The sequence below is a fragment of the Neofelis nebulosa genome, chromosome 5, assembly GCF_028018385.1.
Source record: "Neofelis nebulosa isolate mNeoNeb1 chromosome 5, mNeoNeb1.pri, whole genome shotgun sequence".
NCBI classification, from domain to species: domain Eukaryota; kingdom Metazoa; phylum Chordata; class Mammalia; order Carnivora; family Felidae; genus Neofelis; species Neofelis nebulosa.
In genome coordinates, this window is record NC_080786.1 from 110,162,604 (window position 1) to 110,186,799 (window position 24,196).

Consider the following 24,196-nt stretch of genomic DNA (forward strand, 5'->3'; position numbering starts at 1 on the left):
GAGGTTCCAAAGTGTAATCTAAAACTGGCCCCCATGTATGGAGGGTGCCTGGGTGGCTCAGTCGGTTAGTGTCCGACTACTGATTTTGGCTCAGGTCAGTGATGTCTCATGGTTCCTGAGATCAAGCCCCATGTCAGGCTCTACACTGACAGTTCGGAGCCTACTTGGGATTCTCTCTCTCTCCCTCTCCCTCTCCCTCTCCCTCCCCCCCCTCCTGCTCACATATGCACTGTCTCTCAAAATTAAATAAATAAATAAATAAATAAATAAATAAATAAATAAATAAATAAATAAATAAAACTGGCCCTCTGTACACAGAGGCAGCAAGAGACTGAAGAAAGAGACCACGTCAGATTGGTAGGTGGCAGGTTTCATAGGTAAGGGAACTTATGTGTGAGGATTGTCTTGGGCGGCTGCAAGATGAATAGATCTCTGTGCCAGAATGTTAAAAGTTTATACATAGACCTTAACTATGTTTAGTCATGTATGCAGGAGGCCTTAACTGGGCTCAGTCATGTACCCAGTCCAGATAGCCTCAATACCACATTTCTCTCTCAAGACTATGCAAGTGGAACACATTCCAGGAACAGGGAGGGGTGGGGAGCCTCCAGTTGCCTGGGTCAAGCTCAGGGGTCAACTGGAAGTCAATCTTGATGACCTTCTCCCACAGTGTTGATTTATTACATATTTTTTTCTGTATTTATTGAAACCATTTTTATTTTTACTATTCTGTTAATGTGGAAGTTACAGTGATTTTCTGTTAAACCAGTTTTTCATTCTTGAAATAAATCCAGTTCAGTCATGTTATATTGCCTTTTGTGTAAATTGCTGTTTGATTTACTAATATTGTCTAGAGTGTTTTCATGTATATTCATGAGTAATTCTTTTTTCTTTTTCATACTATTTCGTGTTTTGATATCAGAGTTGGTCTAGTCTTATAAAATGTATGCTCCCTCCAATTTTTAGATACGCTGAAATTGTTAACTGTGTGATTAGAATTACCTGTTTCTTGAATGTTTGGTAGAATGGTGGCTAAAATTGCCTGGGCCTGTAGTGGAGTTGAGGCGAAGATTTTTAAATACTTATCTGACATGTTTAATGGTTAGAGAAGTATTCAATTCTCTATTTCATCTTAAGTAATTTATAGAAAGTTACATTTTTTCCAGAATTTGGTTCATTTCATCTAAATTTTCAAGTTTATTGGCACAAAATTTAATGTAATTTACTTTATTTTATTTTTTGGTTGGCACAAAATATTAAATACTACTGTCTTCTACACATTTCCTGTCAATGTAGATACTTCTTTTGTTCTTTGATATTGGTTATTTGTGCCTTTTCTCATTTTTTTAACCTTTTTTTTTTTCTTTTTAATGTAAGCTCTACGCCCATTGTGGGCTTGAACTCAAGATCTCAAGATCAAGAGTCACATGACTGACTGAGCCAGCCAGGTGCCCTTTCTTTCTTTCATTTCTCTTTTCCCTTTTCTTTTTTTGCTTTCCTTTCCACCCCTTACATTTTTCTTACTAGATGTTTACTGACTCCTTTTTTTTTTTTTTTTTTTTTTTAATCCTACCAATTCTGGCCCGTTGCCTGTTTGTTTTTTTTGTTTGTTTGTTTGTTTTAAATTTTTTTTAACGTTTATTTATTTTTGAGACAGAGAGAGACAGAGCATGAACGGGGGAGGGGCAGAGAGAGGGAGACACAGAATCTGAAACAGGCTCCAGGCTCTGAGCCATCAGCCCAGAGCCCGACGCGGGGCTCGAACTCACAGACCGCGAGATCGTGACCTGAGCTGAAGTCGGACGCTTAACCGACTGAGCCACCCAGGCGCCCCCCCATTGCCTGTTTTTGTAAATAAAGTTTTATTGGGGACAGCCACACCCATTCATTTTCTTTGTCTATGACTGCTTTTGAGCTTAGAAAGGCGGAATTTAAAAATTGCTACATAAACCAGTGACCCATAAAGCCTAATGTATTGTTTACCTGGCTCTTTACAGAAAAACTTTGCTTATCACTTAGCCAAAACATAATTTTTTTTTAAGTTAAAAAAGCTGTTATGCATATATAATCCAAAAGTTTTATGTAGTTAACTGAGGAAACCAGTAAGATATTAAAACTTTCTAACAGAATTTGAAGCAAAAATTCTTTCAGCCAATCAGTGGTACAGATACAACACTGCTCTTAACACGTAATAGTCTTTTTTTACCTCTTACCAAGTTTTGACTAGTTTTTCTTAACACACCTTTTGAAAAACAGCTATTATTTTCTTACTAATTTCTTCTCATTAATCTTCCTTTTATTTTATTTGAACATTATTGTCTTTTTGTTTTATTTATTTTTTTAAAAGTAAACTCTTAGGGCGCCTGGGTGGCTCAGTCTTTTGATCATCCAACTCTTGATTTCAGTTCATGTTATGATCTCACAGTCCTGAGATCAGGATCTACCAAGCCCAGGGCCCCAGCACTGGACCTGGACCCTGCTTAAGATTCTCTCTGCCCCTCCCTCACTTGCACACACGCAAATAAAATAAAGTAAGCTCTTCACGCAACATGGGGCACAAACTTACATCCTCCAGATCAAGAGTCATATGCTCTACCAACTGAGTCAGACAGGAGTCCCTGTTACTTTGTTTTTGGTTAAGTATAATCCTTAACCCATTAACTCCCATCCGTTCCAACTTTCTAGTTTAAGCGTTCCAGGCTATAAATTTCCCTTTAATACTGCAGTTCTGTTGCTTTTAATCCTACATGTGGTCTATTTTTATAAGTTTCATTTTGCTTGAATAGAACGTAAATGTTTTTAGTTGGAAGCAATATTCAATATATTGTGGCTTGTTAATTCTTTACTGATTATTTTGTGTGCTTGATCTCTCAGGTTTTTATTTAAAGTTTACTTGTTTTGGGAGAGAGAGAAAGCGCATGTGCATGAGAGTGTTGAGTGGGGGAGGGACAAAGAGAGAATCCCAAATAGGCTATGCAGTGTCAGTGCAGAGGCCCACGCAGAGCTTGAACCCACAAAACATGAGATCATGACCTGAGCCACACAGCCACCCCTAGATCTATCAGTTATAGACAGAGGTGCTTTAGAGTATTAAGTAGTGTGATTCATCTGTTACCGAGTTTCTTCAGTTTTTGTCTTATGTATCTTGAGGACGTATTATTAGATACAAAACAGTTTAGAATTTCCTTTTATCATTACATAATGACCCTGTTTATGTTTAGTAATACTTTTTACCATTAAAATCTCGTAAGCAGTATTTTTTTATTTTTCTATTTTGACTACTTTAGTAAATATTTTTTAGGTATGTAAACAATATTTTCATAACTATTTGCCTAGGATATTTTCCATCTTTTGTTTTTCAACCTTTTTGTATCTTGAGGTTTTAGATTTCTCTTCAAACATCATCATATTTATGGATTTTGTTCTTAATCCAGTATGGGAATCTTTGACTTTTAACTGTCCTGCATAGAAATTGTTGGACTTCCTGAACCCAGCAATTGAGATTGTTTTTCTCAGTTGAGAAAAAGTCTCAGCTAGTATCTCTTCAAAAATTGTTTCTGCCTCAATTTCTCTTTTCTACATTTCTGAAACTCGAGTTAGATAGACATTCTCACTTTATATTCTGTGTCTCTTAATTTCTTTTATATTTTGGTTATCTCTGTGTAGGATATTCTGGAAAATTTTAGTTCACCTACTCTTTAGCTTTGTTTAATTTGCCGTTAAATTCATTTACTGAGGTTTTTTTTTTTTTTTTATTCCAGTCTCTTTTCTATTTTTATTATTTTATTTTATTTTTTATTTATTTTTTTAAGTAAGCTCTGTGCCCAATATGCGGTTTGAACTCACATACTTAAGATCAAGAGTTGCATGTTCTGCTGACTGAGCCATCCAGGGACCCCTCTTTTCCATTTTTTAGAGGCTCTATGTAGTTCTTTTCACGTGTCTCTTTTAGGGGGCTACTTTTTATGACCTTTTGCTCTTTACTGGTGTTATGCCACCGTTGACTTTTCTATATGTGATCATAGCAATAAAAATCTTTGCTGGTTTGATTCATGCTGTTTGTTTCCACTAGCTCTTATTCATGGTGCCTTGTCTGTAATCAAAAATCTGTGCACACTGAATTTATATTCTTCAGAACTTTGTAGGAAACTTTGAGTTTTGGGCTGACAGTGTTTTCCACAGAGAAAACATTTGGTTCTTAAGATTCTGAGGGCATTACCAGTCTGGGACTACTTTAAATTCTGAGCGTGAGGACTTTTTGACTACCAAAGTGCTATATATTCAACAAAAAATCCTACTAGATTAAGCCTGGTTTGAGGTCATGACTAATCAGGAAGGATTTCTTACCTGTTTCACTCAATGCTGGGGCACCAAGTATATTTAAAATAATACTTAAAAAATTTTTTATGTCCTATTTTTTTTTTTAAGTAATTGGGTCAAATTAGGGTATGTTAGTCTGCCATACTGTTGAATGTGGAAGTCCCTGTCATAATTCTTCTGTCTGTTGGTTCATAACTCTCCCATGAGCTTCCCTGGTGTAATGTGAAATTGGTCCCTGTACTCAAAGGCAGGGAGAGACCAAAGAAATGGGCAAACCATTCCAGGTTGGTAGGTGGCAGTTTTAACAAGCAAAGGGCGCTTATGTATGAGGCTTGTCTTAGGTGGCAGCAAGATGAATGTATCTCTGCACCTGCCCACCAAATCTTAAAAGTTTGTAAGAGTCCTTAACTGGGTCCAGTCACATAAACTGTGTAGATATTTTCAGTATCACGTCACTATCTCAAGGTTATGTCCTTAGAGCAGCCTCTGGGAGCAGGAAAGGCAAGTGGAACTCACATTCCAAGGACAGGGAAGAAGGTGGGGAGCCTTTGAGTGCCCAGGGTCCATCCAGTTCACGTATCAGCTGGCAAACCTGTCTTTTTGATCACATTCCCTAACACCATCTATTACCAACCATTGTTGTCCTTTTTTTTTCTTTTCTTTTTTTAGTTTTTAATTTTGGTAAACACAATATAAAATTTACCCTCCTAATTTTTTTTAATGTTTATTTTTGAGAGGGAGAGAGCGAACGTGAGCAAGGAAGGAGCAGAGAGACAGGATCTGAAGCAGACTCTGTGCTGACAGCAGAGAGCCCGATGCGGGGCTCGAACTCACAAACCGAACCGTGAGATCATGACCTGAGCTGAAGTTGAACACTTAACAAACTGAGCCACCCAGGCGCCCCTGCCCCCCAGCCTTAATGATTTTTAAGTATACAGTTCACTATTGTTAATCATGTTCACGTTGTGTAATGGATCTCTGGAATTTTTTATTATCTTGCAAAATTGTTGTCATTTTGATCGTTTTGCAGAGTGTGTATATTGTATGTAAAAAGGCTAGGGGTAAAAACAAGATACTGAAATTATCTGCCTATTGTCTCTTGACAAAATTATGAATGATTTTTTTTTCCTTTGTGTTTTTGTACTTTATGGTAAACATGACTTGTGTCCTTGAAAAAAACTGTTTTATATATTTAAACTGTTACTTGGAACAGTGTTAATTCTTTCATGGGAAATTTTTCTCATGACTTCAGACTTAAAAAGGTATACATAAGGGGCACCTTAAAAAGGTATACATAAGTTGCACGGTTGAGCGTGCAACTTCGCCTCAGGTCATGATCTCACGTCCGTGGGTTCAAGCCCTGCATCGGGCTCTGTGCTGACAGCTCAGAGCCTGGAGCCTGCTTCAGATTCTGTATCTCCCTCTCTCTCTGCCCATCCCCTGCTCACGCTCGCTCTCTGTCTCAGAAATAAATATACATTAAAAAAATTTAAAAAGGTATAGGTAAAAGACCAAAATACATTATTTTGTTTGTGGGTTTTCTTCCTCCCGCGCCACCTTTTTTTAAAGAAATACTTACCTCAAGCTTATTTAACTTGGTCTTATGATTTGTAGCAGGATTAACATGGCTTCAGCCTATTTAATTACCAACTTTCCTAGGATGGCTGAATTAGCCATGATCAACTGGAATGCTAACATATCTCACAGTTTAAGGCTTCTCTTCCTTGCTCATCATCTACTTCTATAAAAGGACTACATTTTATGTACCTTGAGTCAAAACTGAGTAATACAGCAAATGTGAGTTTTTAAAAGGTTGCTTTGGCTCTTTATATTTTTGTAAAAGATCTTTAAGCTAAATTATGATATGAGAAAACAACGCATGGAATAAGTATAAGTTATATGCCACCTACTGCAAGAAGGAGGAATAAGATTATTTGCTTAATTGTATAAAGAAGCTCTGGAAAGCTATACAGATTCTTATTCATACTGGTTATGGAGATGGAGTTGGACTTATCACTGTTTTATCTTATTTTTGAATTATGAATATTAGCTTTTGTAAAATAGTGAAATATTGAGAACTTAGAAATAAACTGATCTCATTTTCTCACATAAAATAAAAATGTAATACCTCATGTGTATGGTAATTATTTCCTTCCTTAGGCCAGTAATCTGCAAACTGTAGCCCACAGAGCAATCCTCATTTCCCTCTCTTTTTGTAAAGTATATTGGAACACAGCCATGTATATTTGCGTATGTGTTATCTGTGGCTGTACTTTTCAGCTACAGTGGCAGAGTTGAGTAGTTGAAACAGACACCTTATGGCCTGCAATAATTATTAACTGATTCTTTACAGAAAAACTTTGCTGACCCCCTGTGTTAGATCTTATTTTTAAATTTTCAGTAGTAGAACCCTTTGTTCACAATCATTTTTATATGGACTTCTGTTATTAAAATATATGGTTATACTTACAGAAGTGAGGTTAGGGGACAGGTTGGTTGAACCCTGCCTACTCACCTGCCTCCCTCTCTTTTTTTACCCTCCATTCTCCAGCAGCTGTTTCTTGAGGGGAATTTGAGGAACCCCCGGGGTTCTAAGGAGTACAGTTTGAAAATGACTGCCTTACAGCAACTCTTTGAGGTAGTAAGTCTGATACTATTTTCTATTTTAGGTATTGAGAGACTCGGCTCATTGAAGTGAGTTAGTCAAGGTTTATTAAGCAACCAGAACACAAAACAAATCCACAGTGTTTAATTGCAGAATAAATGGTCATATTTACCTTTATATTCTATTTTATATATCATAATCATGTATTAATTGTTATTCTAAGGTGTTTTAGTAGACCTTTAACTTTTTTGTACCCCCATTTTTTTTGTTCCATGCAGGTTTTTGTAAGGCAAGCTTCCTTCCTTTATTGGAATTTGCCTACACTTCTGTGCTAAGTTTTGACTTCTGTAGCATGGCTGATGTAGCCATCCTGGCTCGTCATCTTTTCATGTCGGAAGTTTTAGAAATCTGTGAGAGTGTGCATAAACTAATGGAAGAGAAGCAGCTAACAGTATATAAGAAGGGTGAAGTACAAACAGTTGCATCCACCCAGGACTTACCAGAACAAAATGGAGGCACTGTGCCTCCTGTGGCTAGCAACGAGGGGACCACAACAACATTATCTACTGCACTTGGGGATTGTGAAATTGTACTATTGGTGAATGGAGAATTGCCAGAAACTGAGCAGAATGGAGAGCTAGGACAGCACCCTGAACCCCAGGTTTCTTCAGAAGCTGAAGCCACTCTGTCACCTGCAGGCTGTATAACTGGTTCCCATCCTGAAATGGAGTCTGTTGATTTAGTAACAAAAAATGATGAGACAGAAGTAGAAACTTTAAACAGAGAAGATAGCGCACCTTCTGATATTAATCCCAAACTTTCAAAGGAGAATGTGATCAGTAACTCTCCAGAAAACAGTGATATGGGAAATGACCCATCAAGTGAAGATATCTGTGCTGAAGACATTCCAGAGCAAATGCAGAACCTTAGCCAGTCTTTAAAAGATCAGGAAAATCTAGTTGCACTGACAGCAAAGCCAGACCTTAGCACTGATGATGAAACTTACAGAAGCAGACTTCGGCAGCGTTCTGTTAATGAAGGGGGATATATCCGACTACACAAAGGAATGGAGAAAAAGCTACAGAAACGGAAAGCCATTCCCAAGTCAGCAGTTCAACAGGTATGACGAAGAGTTGACCTTTGTAGTTTTACCTTTAAGTAAAAAGCATTCTATTCATCAACTTATTCCTGTGGTGAAATTATTTTGGGAGGAAGGGCAGTAGGTGCAGGAAAGCAACTTAATGTTTTAAATACCGGTATTAATAACGTAAAGCCAGTTTGAAATATTATATGACTCGTGACTTTAAAAATCAAAATGGCTGTATTTACTTAGATTGTGTTTTCTATCCCTTACTTAGGTAGCCCAGAAATTAGTTCAAAGAGGGAAAAAAATGAAACAGCCAAAAAGGGATACGAAAGAGACTACTGAAGAAGCAGCATCCCATAAATGTGGGGAATGTGGAATGGTTTTTCAGAGACGATATGCCCTTATAATGCATACACTGAAACATGAAAGAGCTAGAGATTACAAATGTCCGGTAAGTAATTGGAAAGCTAATTAAACATGATTTATCTAACTTCATGATAAATAGAACCCAGTTTTGCTGCTTCATTGTTATTCTACTACTTGTAGTCTCTGTGTTTCTCTGTCTCCCTTATATTGCTATAAGAGTCATCTTTGATTTGTACATGTCATTTCCTTGACAAAACAAAAACAAAAACAGTGACCTGTCTTTGCTTCTTCCTGATACCCTAGTAAGACAAGAGTAAAATTATCACTGAAAAAATAAAAGCTCAGGGGTGCCTGGCATATGACTCTTAGAGCATATGACTCTTAATCTCAGGGTTAGTATTATAAGTTTGAGGCCCCCCTTGTGGGTAGAGATTACTTGAAGATAAGTAAATAAACTTGAAAAAAACAATAAATAAATTTAAACAAAAATTAAAGTTCATAAAAGAGTAAAGAGGAAATCAACTATATCCTGGACCCTGATAAATGGAGGTAGTATTTGATTTAACAGATTTAAAAGGGCTCATTCCAGGCTTTCAGTGGGGAAAGCTAAGAATCCATCTGAATTGTATTGCAGAACTACCAAATGCCTCAGGAGTTGGTGTTATAGCTACTTTGAAAGCAGAAGTGAATCTGGTTGTTAGAAAATTTTGTAAGAAGCAGTTAAGTCACAACCACTCGCCCAGCCAAAGATCCATCTTCTACTCTCTGGAAGAGCTAAAACCATGACTGTTTTGGGGAACACTGCATACAGTGTACGTGAATGTATTATACCCAAAACAAGGAAAACCTTATTTACTGAACATTGAAACTCTTCAAGTCCTCTGTCCCTTCTCAAGTCCCAGAATGTTAGCAGTCAGACCCTTAACCCAAAAGCAAAAAGTTTCTCAGAGATGAGAAATCCAAAGCGCAATAACAAAGGACCTGAAGATAGTGCTGACTAAAGCCAGTGGTTGACAACTCCCCGCCACCCTCCACATACTTACACAGAAATTCCAATCAATTTTTTAACATTCTGAAAGATGAGTAGATATCAGGGATCATCAGATTCAGGAATAAATATTTCAAGGAAAAAAGCAACTTTGAAGAATCCACAAATACAAAAATCTCAGAAAAATTGGGAAATAGACTAAATCTCTCAGAAATAACGCAGAAGACCAGTTAGAAAATGAAAGTGAAGGAATTTAGAGAATTGGTGTAGGATGTCTAATATCCAGATAACACCAAAAAGAGAACACAGAGATCAGGAAATCATTGGTGCAATAAAGAAAAATATCAGAATTTAGAAGTTTCCTTATGGGGGCACCTGGGTGGCTCAGTTCCGTGTTCAACTCTTGGTTTCGGCTCAGGTCATGATCCCAGGATTGTGGGATTAAGTGCTCCACGCTACAAATGGAGCTTGCTTGGGATTCTTTATCTCTCTCCCTCTCCCTTGCTTGCGCTCTCTCCCCCTCTGCCCCCTCTCCTGCTTCCTCTCTCTTTCTCTAAAATTACAAAAAAAAAAAAAAAAAAAAAAAGTGGTGAAACAGGGCATGTTGCAGGCCCTGAACCATGGATGGAAGTAAATCTATATCAAGATAAATTATGAAATCTTCTAATTAAGGGACAAAGAAAAACTCATAAATAACAATAGAGAAAACAGATGGTCAGACTCATAGAAAAGGTAAAGATCAGAATGGCTTCAGGCTTTTCAACAGCAACAGTGGAAGCTAAAAGACAAAAGCATAATGTCTTTAAAATTCTAAAGGGCACTGATTTCTAACTTAAAATCTGTAACCAAACTATGAGTTATTTGTGATGGTAGATAAGAACAGTTTCAGACATGCAAGGTCTCAAAAGTTTTACCTCCCAGACTCCCTTTCTCAGGAAGCTATTTGCAGAGGTGTTCCACTAAAGTGAGAAAGACCTGGGATCCAATTCTACAGAGTCCAAGCATAGGAAACAACCAGTCCAGGTTGGAGCAGGACAAAATGCTTTGAAGGAGATCTCTTTCATAGGTGATGTCTTTAAATCTCCCCTCAGTAGACAATTGAGGGAAAGGTTTGGTGATGAATAATCAGTAAATACAAACAGAAATAAGCAAAACAAAACAAAAAGAAGGGAAAGAGAATCATAGTGTACTCTGTGGCCCAGCTGTAATAGTAATTACATCATTGAAAAAATGTGAATGTAGAAATTAATCAAAACTACAACATAGCTGTATTGAGAAAATAAGGTAATAGGTCTGCATATGTGTAGGGAGTGGAGGGGTGAAAGGAGAGAGTCATCATCCATTATTCATGTTACTTAGAGTTACCAAGGTAAGCAAGCATCATGAGAGAGTTAAAAAACAATGGCAGAAATAGAGCAAGAGACGAGTTTTATTTATTAAAAAAAATTAAATATTATAGGTTGTGAGCATATATAACTTTGATTTTTTTAAAAGAATGAACAAAATATTTCATGAATCCCTAACAACTACAGATTAAAATCCAAGGACCATCAGAGTTTTTTCTACTTTTCCAACCCCTAGTTTTGCTCCACCTAACAATTTGTAGTACTCCTATTGATAGCATTCTTGTTGACATCCTACCGTTCCTTCTAGATAGACCTAGTCTCCTCATTGATGCCTTTGTCTATTGCTTCAATTACTCCCTCTTCCTAAATACTTCACTCTTTCACATGTAAATCCTGTTTCTGTGGTTAGATTATAAACCTCTCCAGAGTAGAGTCTGGGTCTTTAACCCCTTTCATCCTTATGTCTGATACCTAGCATATCATCTTTTATAGAGTGTGTGGTTTTTTTGATTTATATAATCGTAACAGACGGGAACTTGAAATAGGAGTCAGGTGTCACTTAACATTTGTTATGGAACTACATTTAGACAGAATTTTATTTACTTTTCCTTTTAGTTGTGTAAAAAACAGTTTCAGTACAGTGCCTCCTTGCGAGCACATCTTATTCGACATACCAGAAAAGATGCACCCACTTCATCTTCTTCCAATTCCACGTCTAATGAGGCATCAGGAACATCGTCTGAGAAGGGGAGAACCAAACGAGAATTTATATGTTCCATATGTGGAAGGACATTACCTAAATTATATTCTCTTCGAATACACATGTTAAAGCATACAGGTGTAAAGCCACATGCATGCCAGGTAAAGCCATGACATTTACTTTGTTATGTAAAGAAAATTTGAACTTAACTAGTGATGAGACTGGTTGATTCTGGAGTCACCCTGACTCTCTGGAGTCACAGAGAATTCTGTGACTTTTTCAGTTTGTTGCCTGGTTTAAGGGAAATTCCCAGTTGTGTTCTTTGATTTGCTATTTAATTTGTTGTAATTTGAAATGAATCAGTTTAGGATGTTCATGAAACTTACTATGATTCAGAAGATGTTAGGTGAGAATAACTAGTTCGTTATCCCATTCATCCCTTTAAGCTTCAGCGGGACCTACCTGGACTGGAAAGGAACCCATGGCTTAAACAAATCTTCTTAGCAAAAATCCTCCCTAAGCTGTGTGTTCTTCTCTAGAGCTGAGGACTGAGACTATCTGAATGCCGAAATACAGCTTCTAGCTAAGAATCCTGTGATTAGCCAGCTTTGGGCTGTTTGGAACAGTGAAAATTTTCCAGTAGCCCCTGTAGCCTTGCATATAAGTGGAACTCGTTTTTATTAATGAACAGTTTTGGAAACAATGAGTTTTTTCCCCCAGTGAAATTTTTAATGTTTCTCTCCCCCCACCCCCTTTTTTTTTTTTTTAGCTTTTTGTTATATGAGAATAGAATAGACTCTCATGGACCCTTTTTCCAGCTTCAGTAGCTATGAACACATGATCAGCTGTGTTTTATGTATACTATCCCTCACTGCCCTACTTCCCTTTCCCCTCATTTCTTTTGAAGCCAAGTCCTAAGCATCATTTTACTCATAAATTTTAAAACTGAGTATTAATTGGGCCTCTGGTCCTGTAGTGTAGCACTACTCAAAATGTGTGGTCCATGGAAGATATGTACAGAAATGGAGAGTGGACTTTTAGAAACTCTCATGGCAGTTACATTGTTGTGACATTTTTAGCATATTTAACAAAAAATGGATTGACAAAAGGAAGACTGATTCATCACAGAGTTTGAGAAGCACTGTTCTAGTTTGTGTAGCAATAAATTAGTATATTTTCTTGATTAAGCTGTCACGTCTCTTAATATAAGGTATACTGTTTATTAGTCTCACAAGGACAGCATGAGGGTCTTTCGTATGGCTTTGACCTCCAGTGGATGTAAGAAAAGTAGCGATATTTGTTAAGTTCTGAGTCAGAAGATGGTCAGCCAGCTAAATATCCTTGACATTTGTTTCAGCTTTCAGTTTGTCATTTTGTTTATAATTCTTTTCTTTAAAATGGCATATAGTTTCTCTAGCCTCATTCTTCAGAAACAGCCCCGGTTTCTCTTTTCTGTTTTACTGGTATAAATACCTGTGCCATCTTAGGTCTGTGGAAAGACTTTCATCTATAAACATGGTCTAAAATTGCACCAGAGTCTCCATCAATCACAAAAGCAGTTCCAGTGTGAACTATGTGTTAAGTCATTTGTTACCAAACGGAGTCTTCAAGAACATATGAGTATTCACACAGGTAATGAGAAATTTGTATTAACTTAGCTACCCATTATATACCATAATTCAGTTAATTATTGTGCTATATATGTTTTAGAAATTATATTGATATACTAATGGCTGTGTGTGTAGAGTTTTTTTCATTAAGGCTGGGGTGCCTGGGTGGCTCAGTCAGTTAAGTGTCTGAGTTCAGCCCAGGTCATGATCTCACATGTTCATGAGCTCGAGCCCCGTGTCAGGCTCTGTGCTGACAGCTCAGAGCCTGGAGCCTGCTTCAGATTCTCTCTCTCTCTCTCTCTCTCTCTCTCTCTCTCTCTCTCTCTCTCTGCCCCTCTTCCACTTGTGTTCTGTCTCATTCTCAAAAATAAACATTTAAAAAAATTCAAATTAAGGCTAAAAAGTGTTCTTTAAATCTAGTTTAGAGCTATCTTATTGGTATAAAAATAGTCATTGTTTCCCTCAGTGTAGCAAAATGTGTACTCACTAGTGAATCATGCATAATTTACATAATGTCGCCATGGCTAGTGAAGGGTAGATATCTGCTCTAGAACTTGCGTTCAACTCTGTATTATTATAATCCAGATGATTATGCAAGCGTGTCATGTTCTTTGGGTAGTGGTAGTAGCCTTGCTAGTACTGTAGTTGAGAAGAAACAGAAGATTTTGACTTGGCTTGTTGTTGTTCTGAGAAGATGGCTGCCAAATGTTATAGCTTCTGTGTCCCTTTGGTAAAGTAACTTCTGAAGTGTAACATAAAGTATTCTGTTGGAAGAGCACCTGATTGCTGGATTTGTGACATGTTTTTTATTTTTTATAGGAGAGTCCAAGTACCTTTGCTCAGTTTGTGGAAAGTCTTTTCACAGGGGCTCTGGCCTCAGCAAGCACCTAAAGAAACACCAGCCAAAGCCTGAAGTTCGAGGCTATCATTGTACTCAGTAAGTATTTAATACACAAACTATTCAGTTTCCTTGTGTTTCTTCATAGGTTTATTTGAAAATTGTTTTCAGAAGAAAATATTTGAGGTAGCTATAGTTGATAATACTATTATATAATTGAAATTTGATAAAGGAGTAGAACTTAAACATACACACACACATATATATACATATATCTGACGTGATGGATACATTAACTAAATGGGAGGAATCCTTTCACAATGGATATATGTATCAAACCATTATGATGTACATTTCAGATATCTTACAATTTTATAACTTGATAAACCTGAAAAAAACTGTTTGAAGATAATATTCAATTGTTACTTATTTTTTATTTTAATGTCTTTAATGCCTAGATATTGCTATTTATGGTTTTTAAGTTTTATTTAGATATCCTATACCATGTAAATCACTCACTTGAAATACTTTAAAGACATTCTTCAAACATACTACTTGGAGGCAGAGATTGTAGGAAGTGAGAGCCCCCAGTGCGGGCCAGAGATTTTTTTCTAGGTTGTTCATCTAAAGTGCTAAGCCGTCTGCTAGTTTTTCCTCTCTTTAGACTCTTTTTCTTCTCTTCCTCTTTTTATTTTCCAAAGCATCTTGAAATCTCTTTTATAATTGAGGTAAAACTCACAAAAAATTCATCATTTTAAAGTGTACAGTTCACTAACTTTTAGTACATTCGGTACATTGTGGAAACATCACCACTGTCTGATTCCAGAATGCAGGCCCTTTTGGGGAGATACTTGAGGGAGTCACCGGTTAGGTCAAAAGAGACCAGCACAGTTCTTTAAGAAGAAGTCCCTCTGGCACCAGGAGCCCATCATGGGAATGCAGTCTTCATGGCTACTGCGCAGCTGAGAAGCAGGGAAAGGGGATCAGGGGAGTTCAGATGCTACAAAGCTCTCTCACAAGATTTAATGATTTTTTTTTTTAATTTTTTTTAACGTTTATTTATTTTTGAGACAGCATGAATGGGGGAGGGTCAGAGAGAGAGGGAGATACAGTATCTGAAGCAGACTCCAGGCTCCGAGCTGTTAGCACAGAGCCCGACACGGGACTGAAACCCACAAACTGGGAGATCATGACCTGAGCTGAAGTCGGATGCTTAACTGACTGAGCCACCCAGGAGCCCCTGATTTTTTTTTTAATTAAACATTTGCCTGGCCACTGTACACTTTTAATCCCTTTCTGGGGTTCTAATAAAATTGATCCTCATAGTTTTGGCTAGTTTTGGCCACTGCTTTTGTGAGCTTGTGGGGTTTCCTACTCTGCCATATTTTCTTTTCTCACTTTTATTAGTCTTATTATAAAAAAAATTATTTTAGGAGTGCCTGGGTGGCTCACTCGGTTAAAGGTCCGACTTCAGCTCAAGTCATGAACTTGCGGTTTGTGGGTTTGCATTGGGCCCTGTGCTGACAGCTCAGAGCCTGGAGCCTGCTTCGGATTATGTCTCCCCTCTCTCTCTGTTCCTCCCCTGCTCGTGCTCTGTCTCTCAAAAATAAAGGTTTAAAAAAATTTTTTTAATAAAATTGTTTTATTATTAATAGATTTTTAGTTGCAAGTGAAAGAAAACACTACCTCAACTGGCCTGATGAAAGGTGGTAAAATCTAGGGAGTTTGAATAGTTTAATGTAAACTAGATTCACATCTGTTAGCACTTGGTCTCTGAGGCTCTGTGGACATGGCAGTAACAATGGTTTCAGCCTCACATCCTCTCGACTCCCAAATTGTCAAGCTGCTTTTCTGGTAGTTCCTATACAGGTTCTGAGATCGACGCCCATTGGATCTAGTTAAGTCATTCGATTATCCCTGGATCAGTAATTATAGCCAAGGGAATGCTGTGCTCTGATTGACTCAGGCCTAAGACAATTGCTCCATCTTTATGGTCGATGGTGAGGCCTACTCCAAACACATGGACAGAAAATGGGCGAGGATAAAAAGGGAGATCAGATGGGGTTTAGGGAGAGAAAGAAAATAAATGTCTTATACAGTAGCCTTTGAGAGCTCTGCATGGTTCTTTCTAAAATGTTTCTAGTACTAGAAACAAAACAAACCAGCAAAGGGAAAAAAAGGGTGTGGGGCAAGCCGAGAAACAGACTCTTAACTATAGAAAACAAACCAAGGGTTACTAGAGGGGCCGTGGGTGGGAAGATGGGTTAAATAAGTGATGGGGATTAAGGAGTGCACTTGTTTCGATGAGCACTGGATGTACAGAAGTTTTGAATCACTATATTGTACCCCTAGTATCACATTGTAGGTTAATTCACTGGAATTTAAATAAAAACATTAAAAAGTAAAATGTCTCTAGTAGTTAAGAGCTAAAAGAACTTAAAACCTTGAAGCCTTTACTGCAAGATTGGAATAGTAGCGCATTCTTGTGTTTTCAATTGGGATCATTTTCTAGAGTCATAAAACCCAAACTGAGTCTTGGAAATTTGTTTTAAAAAAATAATACAGTGATCTGATCGAGTGCTTGAATTTTATTATTGCAGATGTGAAAAAAGTTTCTTTGAAGCTAGAGATCTTCGTCAGCACATGAACAAACATCTTGGTGTGAAGCCATTCCAGTGCCAATTTTGTGATAAGTGCTATAGTTGGAAGAAAGATTGGTATTCCCATGTGAAGTCTCATTCTGTCACTGAGCCTTATAGGTAGGTAGATTGGAGCAGGATCTGAACTTAATTGAGATGTATGTACTTGGATTAATTTTTTTGTATGCTGGTGCTTTGGAAAAAATAATTTAGGTCTCCCCCCCCCCCCATTATAGGTGTAATATATGTGGCAAAGAATTTTATGAAAAAGCATTGTTCAGAAGGCATGTAAAGAAAGCTACCCATGGAAAAAAAGGAAGAGCGAAGCAGAACCTGGAACGGGTATGTGAACAATGTGGAAGAAAATTCACTCAGCTAAGAGAGTATAGGAGACACATGAACAACCATGAAGGTAACTATACTTCATACTGTGTATATATGTAAATAGAATAAAAAGCCAGTCTAATAGTGATTCCCCCTTTACCAGCCTTCTTGCCTGTTACCTCACCTTCCTTGACAAGAGATGAATTCTAGATTATGTAAGATTTATTCACGTGATTGAGGTGATCCTGAACCTGGATACCTGATTATTGTGTATGTAGATGGATTCCTTTTTTAGTGAGCTTAATACTGTAGGTCAGCATTTTTATGCTGAACTGGGCTATTTGAAGCTTGTGTTTCCTTATCCTAAGATTACAGGATTGCTGGGAAGGTTAAGTGAGACTGTTCATGGAATCAGAATTGCCTGTCAGTAACTGGTATCTCTGGGAACACCTCTCTCTCTTAATAGGAGTTAAGCCATTTGAATGCTTAACATGTGGAGTAGCTTGGGCTGATGCCCGATCTCTAAAACGCCACGTCAGAACGCATACTGGTGAACGGCCCTACGTCTGCCCTGTATGTAGCGAAGCCTACATAGATGCTCGAACCCTCCGTAAACATATGACTAAGTTCCACAGAGATTATGTGCCTTGCAAAATTATGCTGGAAAAAGATACCCTTCAGTTTCATAACCAAGGAACTCAAGTGGAGCATGCTGTTAGTATCTTAACAGCAGACATGCAGGAACAAGAAAGCAGTGGTCCTCAAGAACTTGAGACTGTGGTCGTGACAGGAGAGACCATGGAAGCACTCGAAGCCGTGGCAGCTACGGAAGAGTGTCCATCAGTATCTACGCTTTCTGACCAAAGTATTATGCAAGTGGTTAATTACGTGTTGGCACAACAGCAAGGACAGAAGCTGTCTGAAGTTGCAGAAGCGATTCAAACTGTCGAAGTAGAGGTGGCACATATTTCAGAAACAGAGTGAATATAGTCTTGGAGAAAAAAAGAAGGGTCATAGCATTGTATACTGAACTCACAGAACATTTGTTTACAGTACTGTGCGACTGTCTGCCTAGAGCCTGTATGTCAAGGCTCTGGGCTCTTGGGTGAGGTTTTAACACTTCTAAACGATTTGTCTGGCTGATAGGTTCTGTTGAAAAGTCCATTTACTGTAAAGAAGTTGAAAACAAATGTACTTGATGGCATTGGTTTATCATGGTGTACTTTTTATGAATTGATGTTTATAAAGGACTGTACTGAATTAAAAACTGTATAGTTTCACTTGCATTTTGACATGATCATCTACTTTGAGTTTAAAAGGCTGTACCAGTCAGATTTTCTTCTTTTATTCTCAAAATAGGTTCTGTGATTTCATTTGCCCTGTTTATAGGTCTAAAAAAAATTCTAATATAAAGCATTTTAGTAGGATGCATAGGTACATTACATTTTTAAAATGCTTCAGGTCTGTGATTCTTGACTTACTATTTATTTTAACCCCTTATAAGTCAGGGATTTATTCTGTTTTAAAGCACTTAATGAGTTACATGTTGTAATCAAGTTTGCACAGTATACTTATCTATATGGGGAGCCCTTAAATACATAGCTGATTTTTAAAATGCATGAAATGCCTATTAAAGCCTTACTATATACTATCTCTTCAAGGCAAGTAAATTGACCACAAGCAAAGAACACTGTTATTAAACAACTGTTGATGGGAAATTTCTTCTTGATAACATGGGACAATAAATGGAAAAAAAAAAAAATCTCATTCTTTTGCTGAAAGAATGAACAAGTTAAAACTAGATTTGGTATGTTTGCAGCTTTTGTATCATGTTTAATTGTTCAATTTTGTTGAAAAACTGCAATTTAGAAATAGGATAGCAATATAGACATCTAAAGCTGTCCTGAGGATACCATATAATTGTTGAGTAACTTCAGAATAGTGAAGTCTTCAATTCAGCCCTCATTATAGTATACTACTCAAAGAAATTGATTATGGTCCACCAAATTGTTGGAAGTAAATTATTTTTAAAAGTTCCCTGTAAATTATATTAATTTGTGTGTTTGATTTTTAAATTCCCACTTCTAGAAGCTATCCAGTTTTCTGATTTTCAAAATAACCATAGGGAGATGCCACATTTCTCTCCTGTGGGAAGCTACCACTCAAACTATAATTGTTAAAATTAAACTTTTTAAGTATTAGCAGCTAATATAAGGTATAAAATGAAAATAAAAGCAAATCACATGTAAATCATTCCTAAAGCACAAGAAAAGAATGTGCCTTGATGTACATATATTATTAAGATACTTATTCCAGTTTACTTTCAGAATAGCTTAAAAGATAAAGAATAAATGTGATGCCATGCATGCATTCTACCTGCATATGTAATATTTGCATTTGCAAATTTCCCATTGTCTCTATAGCTGTGTGGCTGACTTTTGAATTTTAAGTGAATTGACATACAGTCTATAACTTTACAATGGCTGCTTGTTTATTGTATCTTTCAGTTAGTGAAAATGTGTTTCAACCTGACTAAAATTTGGAATTGTGTCTTTTATGTTCCATCCTCACTGTTACTAGATTTAGTTAATTGTATAAGACCGTTGATGTATGTCAAAAATATGTAAATAAAAGATGTCGAATCTTGTTTAAAAGCATAAGCTTTGGAGTTGAGCCTGTCACTATTTTCAAATTATAAATCAGTGGCCGTTATTTGATAGGTTGATTCAGTTTTACAGTGGCATGGGGGGATCTTCTCTGTTTACAGTTCCTTTTTAGAAACATGCACTGTTTTGTTGCTGTCAGTGACTTTCCCCATTGGGCACTCCCAATTATCACTACTGCTGCTAAGCAGTTTGAGTCTTTGCTGTTAGTCACTGAAACGTATATGTTGTTGATAGAAATGAATTAATTTTCTAACACGGGTTTTAATCTGTTTTATTAAAAGTGGCTCACAGAATTTCACAAGGTTGCCTGAACTGCTGGGCTTAGAGCTAATCCAAACCTTCATTCAGTGTTTTGTGATTTTTAATAGCATTGGTGTAAACTATCTGTGCATGCATGATATTTCCTGCTCATGATTCTTGTCAAAACTGTAATTTCTTGGGAGTTCCTAAATTTACATCTAATGTTTGGAACATACACAATAAAAGCCTTTCCTTCCCCTGATCTTATATATTTGATCAGTTGCAGTTTATAGAGGCTTGTGGAGCAAAGGTACATAAGTAACTTATTTAATCAGTTTAAATATATCATGCTTGGGGTCCCTGAATGACTTGGTTAAGCTTCCAACTCTTGACTTAAGCTCAGGTCATGATCTCATATGGGATTAAGACCTATATGGGGCTCTGCCCTTGGCAGTGCAGAACCTGCTTGGGATTCTCTCTCTCTCACCCTTTGTTTCCACCTCCCCCCCGCCCTTTTGCTCTCTTTCTCTCTCTCAAAATGAATATTTAAAAATATGCTTATAAAGTTTAAATACTGCCGTTTATCGGATTTTTCCTCGAGAGTTTTATAAATTGTAGAGTATGAACTCCTCTCCAATAGAGCCTTATATTTAGGAAGCCTGTGCCACCCACCTAGGTTGAGGGTGGGTCCTTCCAGATCAGTTTTTTGTTTACTTCTGCTAGGTGTCTCCAGGAGTATCAGTGGTTAGGTACTATGGTTTCTTGGACCAGTGCCTGTAAATTTGAACTTCAGGCGAGTCTGAGGGCAAATTCGTTGTTCTAAATCTTCAAGGGAGACCTTTTGCCCACTGAGAGCCCAGCCTGGGACAGACAAATTCACATATCTGCCTACGCTAGGGAACTGAGTTTCTTTTCTTTTTTTCTTTTTTCTTTTCTTTTCCTTTCTTTTTCTTTTTTTTCTTTTTTCTTTTCTTCTTTCTCCCTTCCTTTTTTTCCTTCTCTTCCTTTCCCTTCTTTGTGTATTTTGAGAGGGAGGAGAGAATATACATTGAACACAGAGCCTTGTTGGGTTGAGGGGGACGGGGTAGACCTTGATCTCATAAACTGTGCGATCATGACTGAAATCAAGAGACATTTAATGGACTGAGCCAGCCAGGTGCCCCTGAACTGAGTTTTTTTCTTAATTGTTCTTTCATTGAAGATGTAGTTCTTAAGTGGTCCCAGGTTTTGGGGGGAAGGGGGTTGTTTTTGTTTTTTAATTTTAAAGTAGGCTCCATGCCCAACATGGGTCTTGAAATCCTGACCCTGAGATCAAGAGTCACATGCTCTGCTGACTGAGCCAGCCTGGTGCTCAGTTGTCTCAGTGTTGTGTGGAATTCCTTTTTCCAATTTCTGTAGACCTAAATCCTGATGTTTCCTTTTAGCTGTCAAAAGCCAGCCTCTCTGAAACGGCCAATCTTATCTGTCACAAGGCTACTACCGGTTTAATTCAGTTTCCTCTTATTTGGGGACCCTAGAACACTGCATTTCTTATAAACTTAGTACTATGATTTTCAAAGGAGTTTGTTACATTTTATCTAGTGGAGAGTTTCAGGTATTTTAATCTCTTCCAAACTCTGGAAACCAAATCATGTTGTTTCTTTATATATTTTCCCCTCTGTTTACTCTTTACTTCCAAAAGTTTTATTTCTACCGTCAATACCTCTTTCATTTCCCCTCATCTTAGCTACCGTTTCTCATAACCTTGGTATTCCTCAACCTGATCTTCAACTGTTCTTAATTATATATTCATTTTAAAGATTATATTTCTGGGGGCACCTGGGTGGCTCAGTTAAGCATCTTTTTTTTTTTTTTTTAAGTTTATTTTGAGAGAGAGAGCAAGTGGGGTAAGGAGAGAGGGAAAGAGAGAATCCCAAGCAGGCTCCATACTGTTAGCACAGAGCCTGATGCAGGGCTCAAACTCACAAACCGTGAGATCATGACCTGAGCTGAAATGAAGAGTTGGACACCTAACCAACTGAACCAGCCAGGCACTCCTGAGTGTCCACCTCTTGATCTTGGCTCTGGTTATGATCTCACGGTTTGTGGGTTCGAGCCCTGCACTGGGCTCTGCACTGACAGCATGGAGCCTGCTTGAGGTTCTCTCTCCCTCTATCTCCCCATCCTATCTCTCTCTCTCTCTCTCAAAATATTTATTTATTTATTTATTTATTTATTTATTTGTGGGTGCCTGGCTGGCTTGGCCAGTAGAGCATGAAACTTGACCTGAGGGTCATGATTTCAAGCCCTATGTTGGGCATGGAGCCTACTTTAAAAAAACAAAGACTAAAGAACACCTGGGTGACTCAGTCAGTTGAGTGTCCCGACTCTTGATTTTGGCTCAGGTCATGATCCCAGGGTCATGGGATGAAACCCTATATCAGCCCCCATGCTGAGCATGGAAACTGCTTGAGATTCTTTCTCTCCCTCTGCCCCTCTCCCCTGCTTGATCTCTTTCTCAAAAAATAAAGAAAATGATAAAGATTGAAAAAAAATTTTCATGTTTGAGAGAGCATGAATGGGAAGGGGCAGAGAGAATCCCAGGCAGGGTCTGCACTGTCAGCTCAATCTCATGAATGTGAGATCATGACCTGAGACAAAATCAAGAGTCGGATGTTTAACCAACTGAGCCACCCAGGCACCCCTAAAATTATATTCCTTATACTAGCATTTACAGTTGGTTCTTCATAGGTGCTTATTCCTGCTTCCCTTTTCCATTCATCTTATCTTGCTGGTTGGATGTATTATGTTCATTTTAAATTCTTGCTGTGTTCTTGTGCTCTGCAAAAAATTACATGTGTATACCACAACTTCACATTCTACCACTGATGGATTTTTGGGTTATTTTCAGTTGAGGGTTATCTTGAAGAATGCTGTAAGGACCATTTTTATTTCCTTGGCATTTATGGGTATGCTTTTCTGTTGGGTATATGACTTACAGTAGAATCTGAGGTACTTGGATTTATGAACAAAAATATTTTCCAAAGAGATTATTCCAGTTACCCTCACCAGTGGCGGCTGCTCAGTGTGCTTGCTTACTGTGTGCTGTTCTGAGATGTCTGTGCTTCGAATCCCATGTCGTTTTAATTTACACTGCCCAGATGACTAATAAAGCTGAACACCTTTTCATATATTTGCAGGCCGTTTAGATATCCTTGTTGTGAGGTCATTGAATATCCTACCCATTTTGTAATTAGATTATCTTTTTTCTCTTTCAGAAAACAAGCCATTTGTTACTGTTTTACAATTGCCATCTCCCATTTTAGAGCTTGTCTCTTCATTCTCTTAATGATACCTTTTGGTGAATGTAAGTCTTTAATTTTAAGGTAGTCCCAATTTATAAATTTATGCCCTTTTACAAAATCTTTCCCTGCCCAAAGATCATTATAATACTTCCCAATCTTACCTTTTAAAAGTTTTCTACTTTTGCCTTTTGTATTTAGATTTATAATCCATCTGAAGTAGAGGTATGTGTCAAGCTTTTTTATATGTGTAGATTTCCAGTTGTGTACACAATTTTCTGAATACGCTGATTTTTTCCATTGTTCAGGAATGCCATCTTATAAATCAAAGGTCCATGCATATGTAGATTTCTTTCTGGAATCTATTCTGCCTCTTTGCTTTATTTCTATATTCTTGCACCAATTCTTTGCAATACCAAATTGCAACAATACTGAATCCTTACAGTAATTAGGACCACACTGTCTTAGTTTCTTAATTATTGTAAGTTTACAATAATTTTGATATCTGATAGAGTAAATCCTCTCACTTTACTCTTTTTTCAGATTGTCTTGTATGCTCTCTCCCTGTAAAGTCTATAATGAACTTACCAATTTCTGTAATAAAATCCTGTTGGGATTTTGACTGGAATTGCATTGAACTTATAGAGATCAGTTTGGAGAGAATTGATATATTTATAACTGAATTTTCATTCCATGAACATATTTCTTCACTTATGTAAGTCATCTTTAATGTCTCTCAAAATGTTTTACAGTTGGTGTAAACATATTAGATATATATTTATGCAATTGTGAATGCTATTTTTTATTTTTCAGTTTGTTGGCGTATAAAAATACAAAACACTTTTGTATATTACGGGAACTTTCATCTGATAAATGCTGTGTACAAAACCACAGCAAAACATTCCAAAAGATGAAAACTGGTTAAAATTTTCTGACATTGGAAATAAGACATTTTATCCAACAACCTTTCTAAATTCCCTTATTAATTTCGATAGTTTTGACTGTCTCCATACCCAGTTATGTTATCTGCAAATAAGTTTTATTTCTCCTATTCCAATTCTAGCTTGCCTTATTGACCTCTATAGGACTTCTAATACAACGTTAAGTAAATGTGACCGTTGCAATCCTTATCTCTTTTCCCATCTTGGAGTGAAAATCTGAGATTAACATGGTGAAGTAGATAGCT

At 37.3% G+C, this 24,196-nt stretch overlaps 1 protein-coding gene across 3 annotated transcripts in view; it reads left to right on the forward strand.

The window, feature by feature from the left end:
• Positions 1-19,483, forward strand: part of ZBTB11 (zinc finger and BTB domain containing 11) — a 33,723-nt gene extending 14,240 nt beyond the window's left edge. For all 3 annotated transcript variants that reach the window (XM_058731541.1, XM_058731542.1, XM_058731543.1), the window contains exons 4-11: positions 7,204-8,045; positions 8,284-8,463; positions 11,328-11,573; positions 12,900-13,044; positions 13,842-13,959; positions 16,461-16,619; positions 16,736-16,911; positions 17,290-19,483. In XM_058731541.1, coding sequence (XP_058587524.1) covers positions 7,204-8,045; positions 8,284-8,463; positions 11,328-11,573; positions 12,900-13,044; positions 13,842-13,959; positions 16,461-16,619; positions 16,736-16,911; positions 17,290-17,807 — 2,384 coding nt within the window. In that variant the 3' untranslated portion in view covers positions 17,808-19,483. The remainder of the gene's footprint in view (positions 1-7,203; positions 8,046-8,283; positions 8,464-11,327; positions 11,574-12,899; positions 13,045-13,841; positions 13,960-16,460; positions 16,620-16,735; positions 16,912-17,289) is intronic.
• Positions 19,484-24,196: the final 4,713 nt, after the last annotated feature.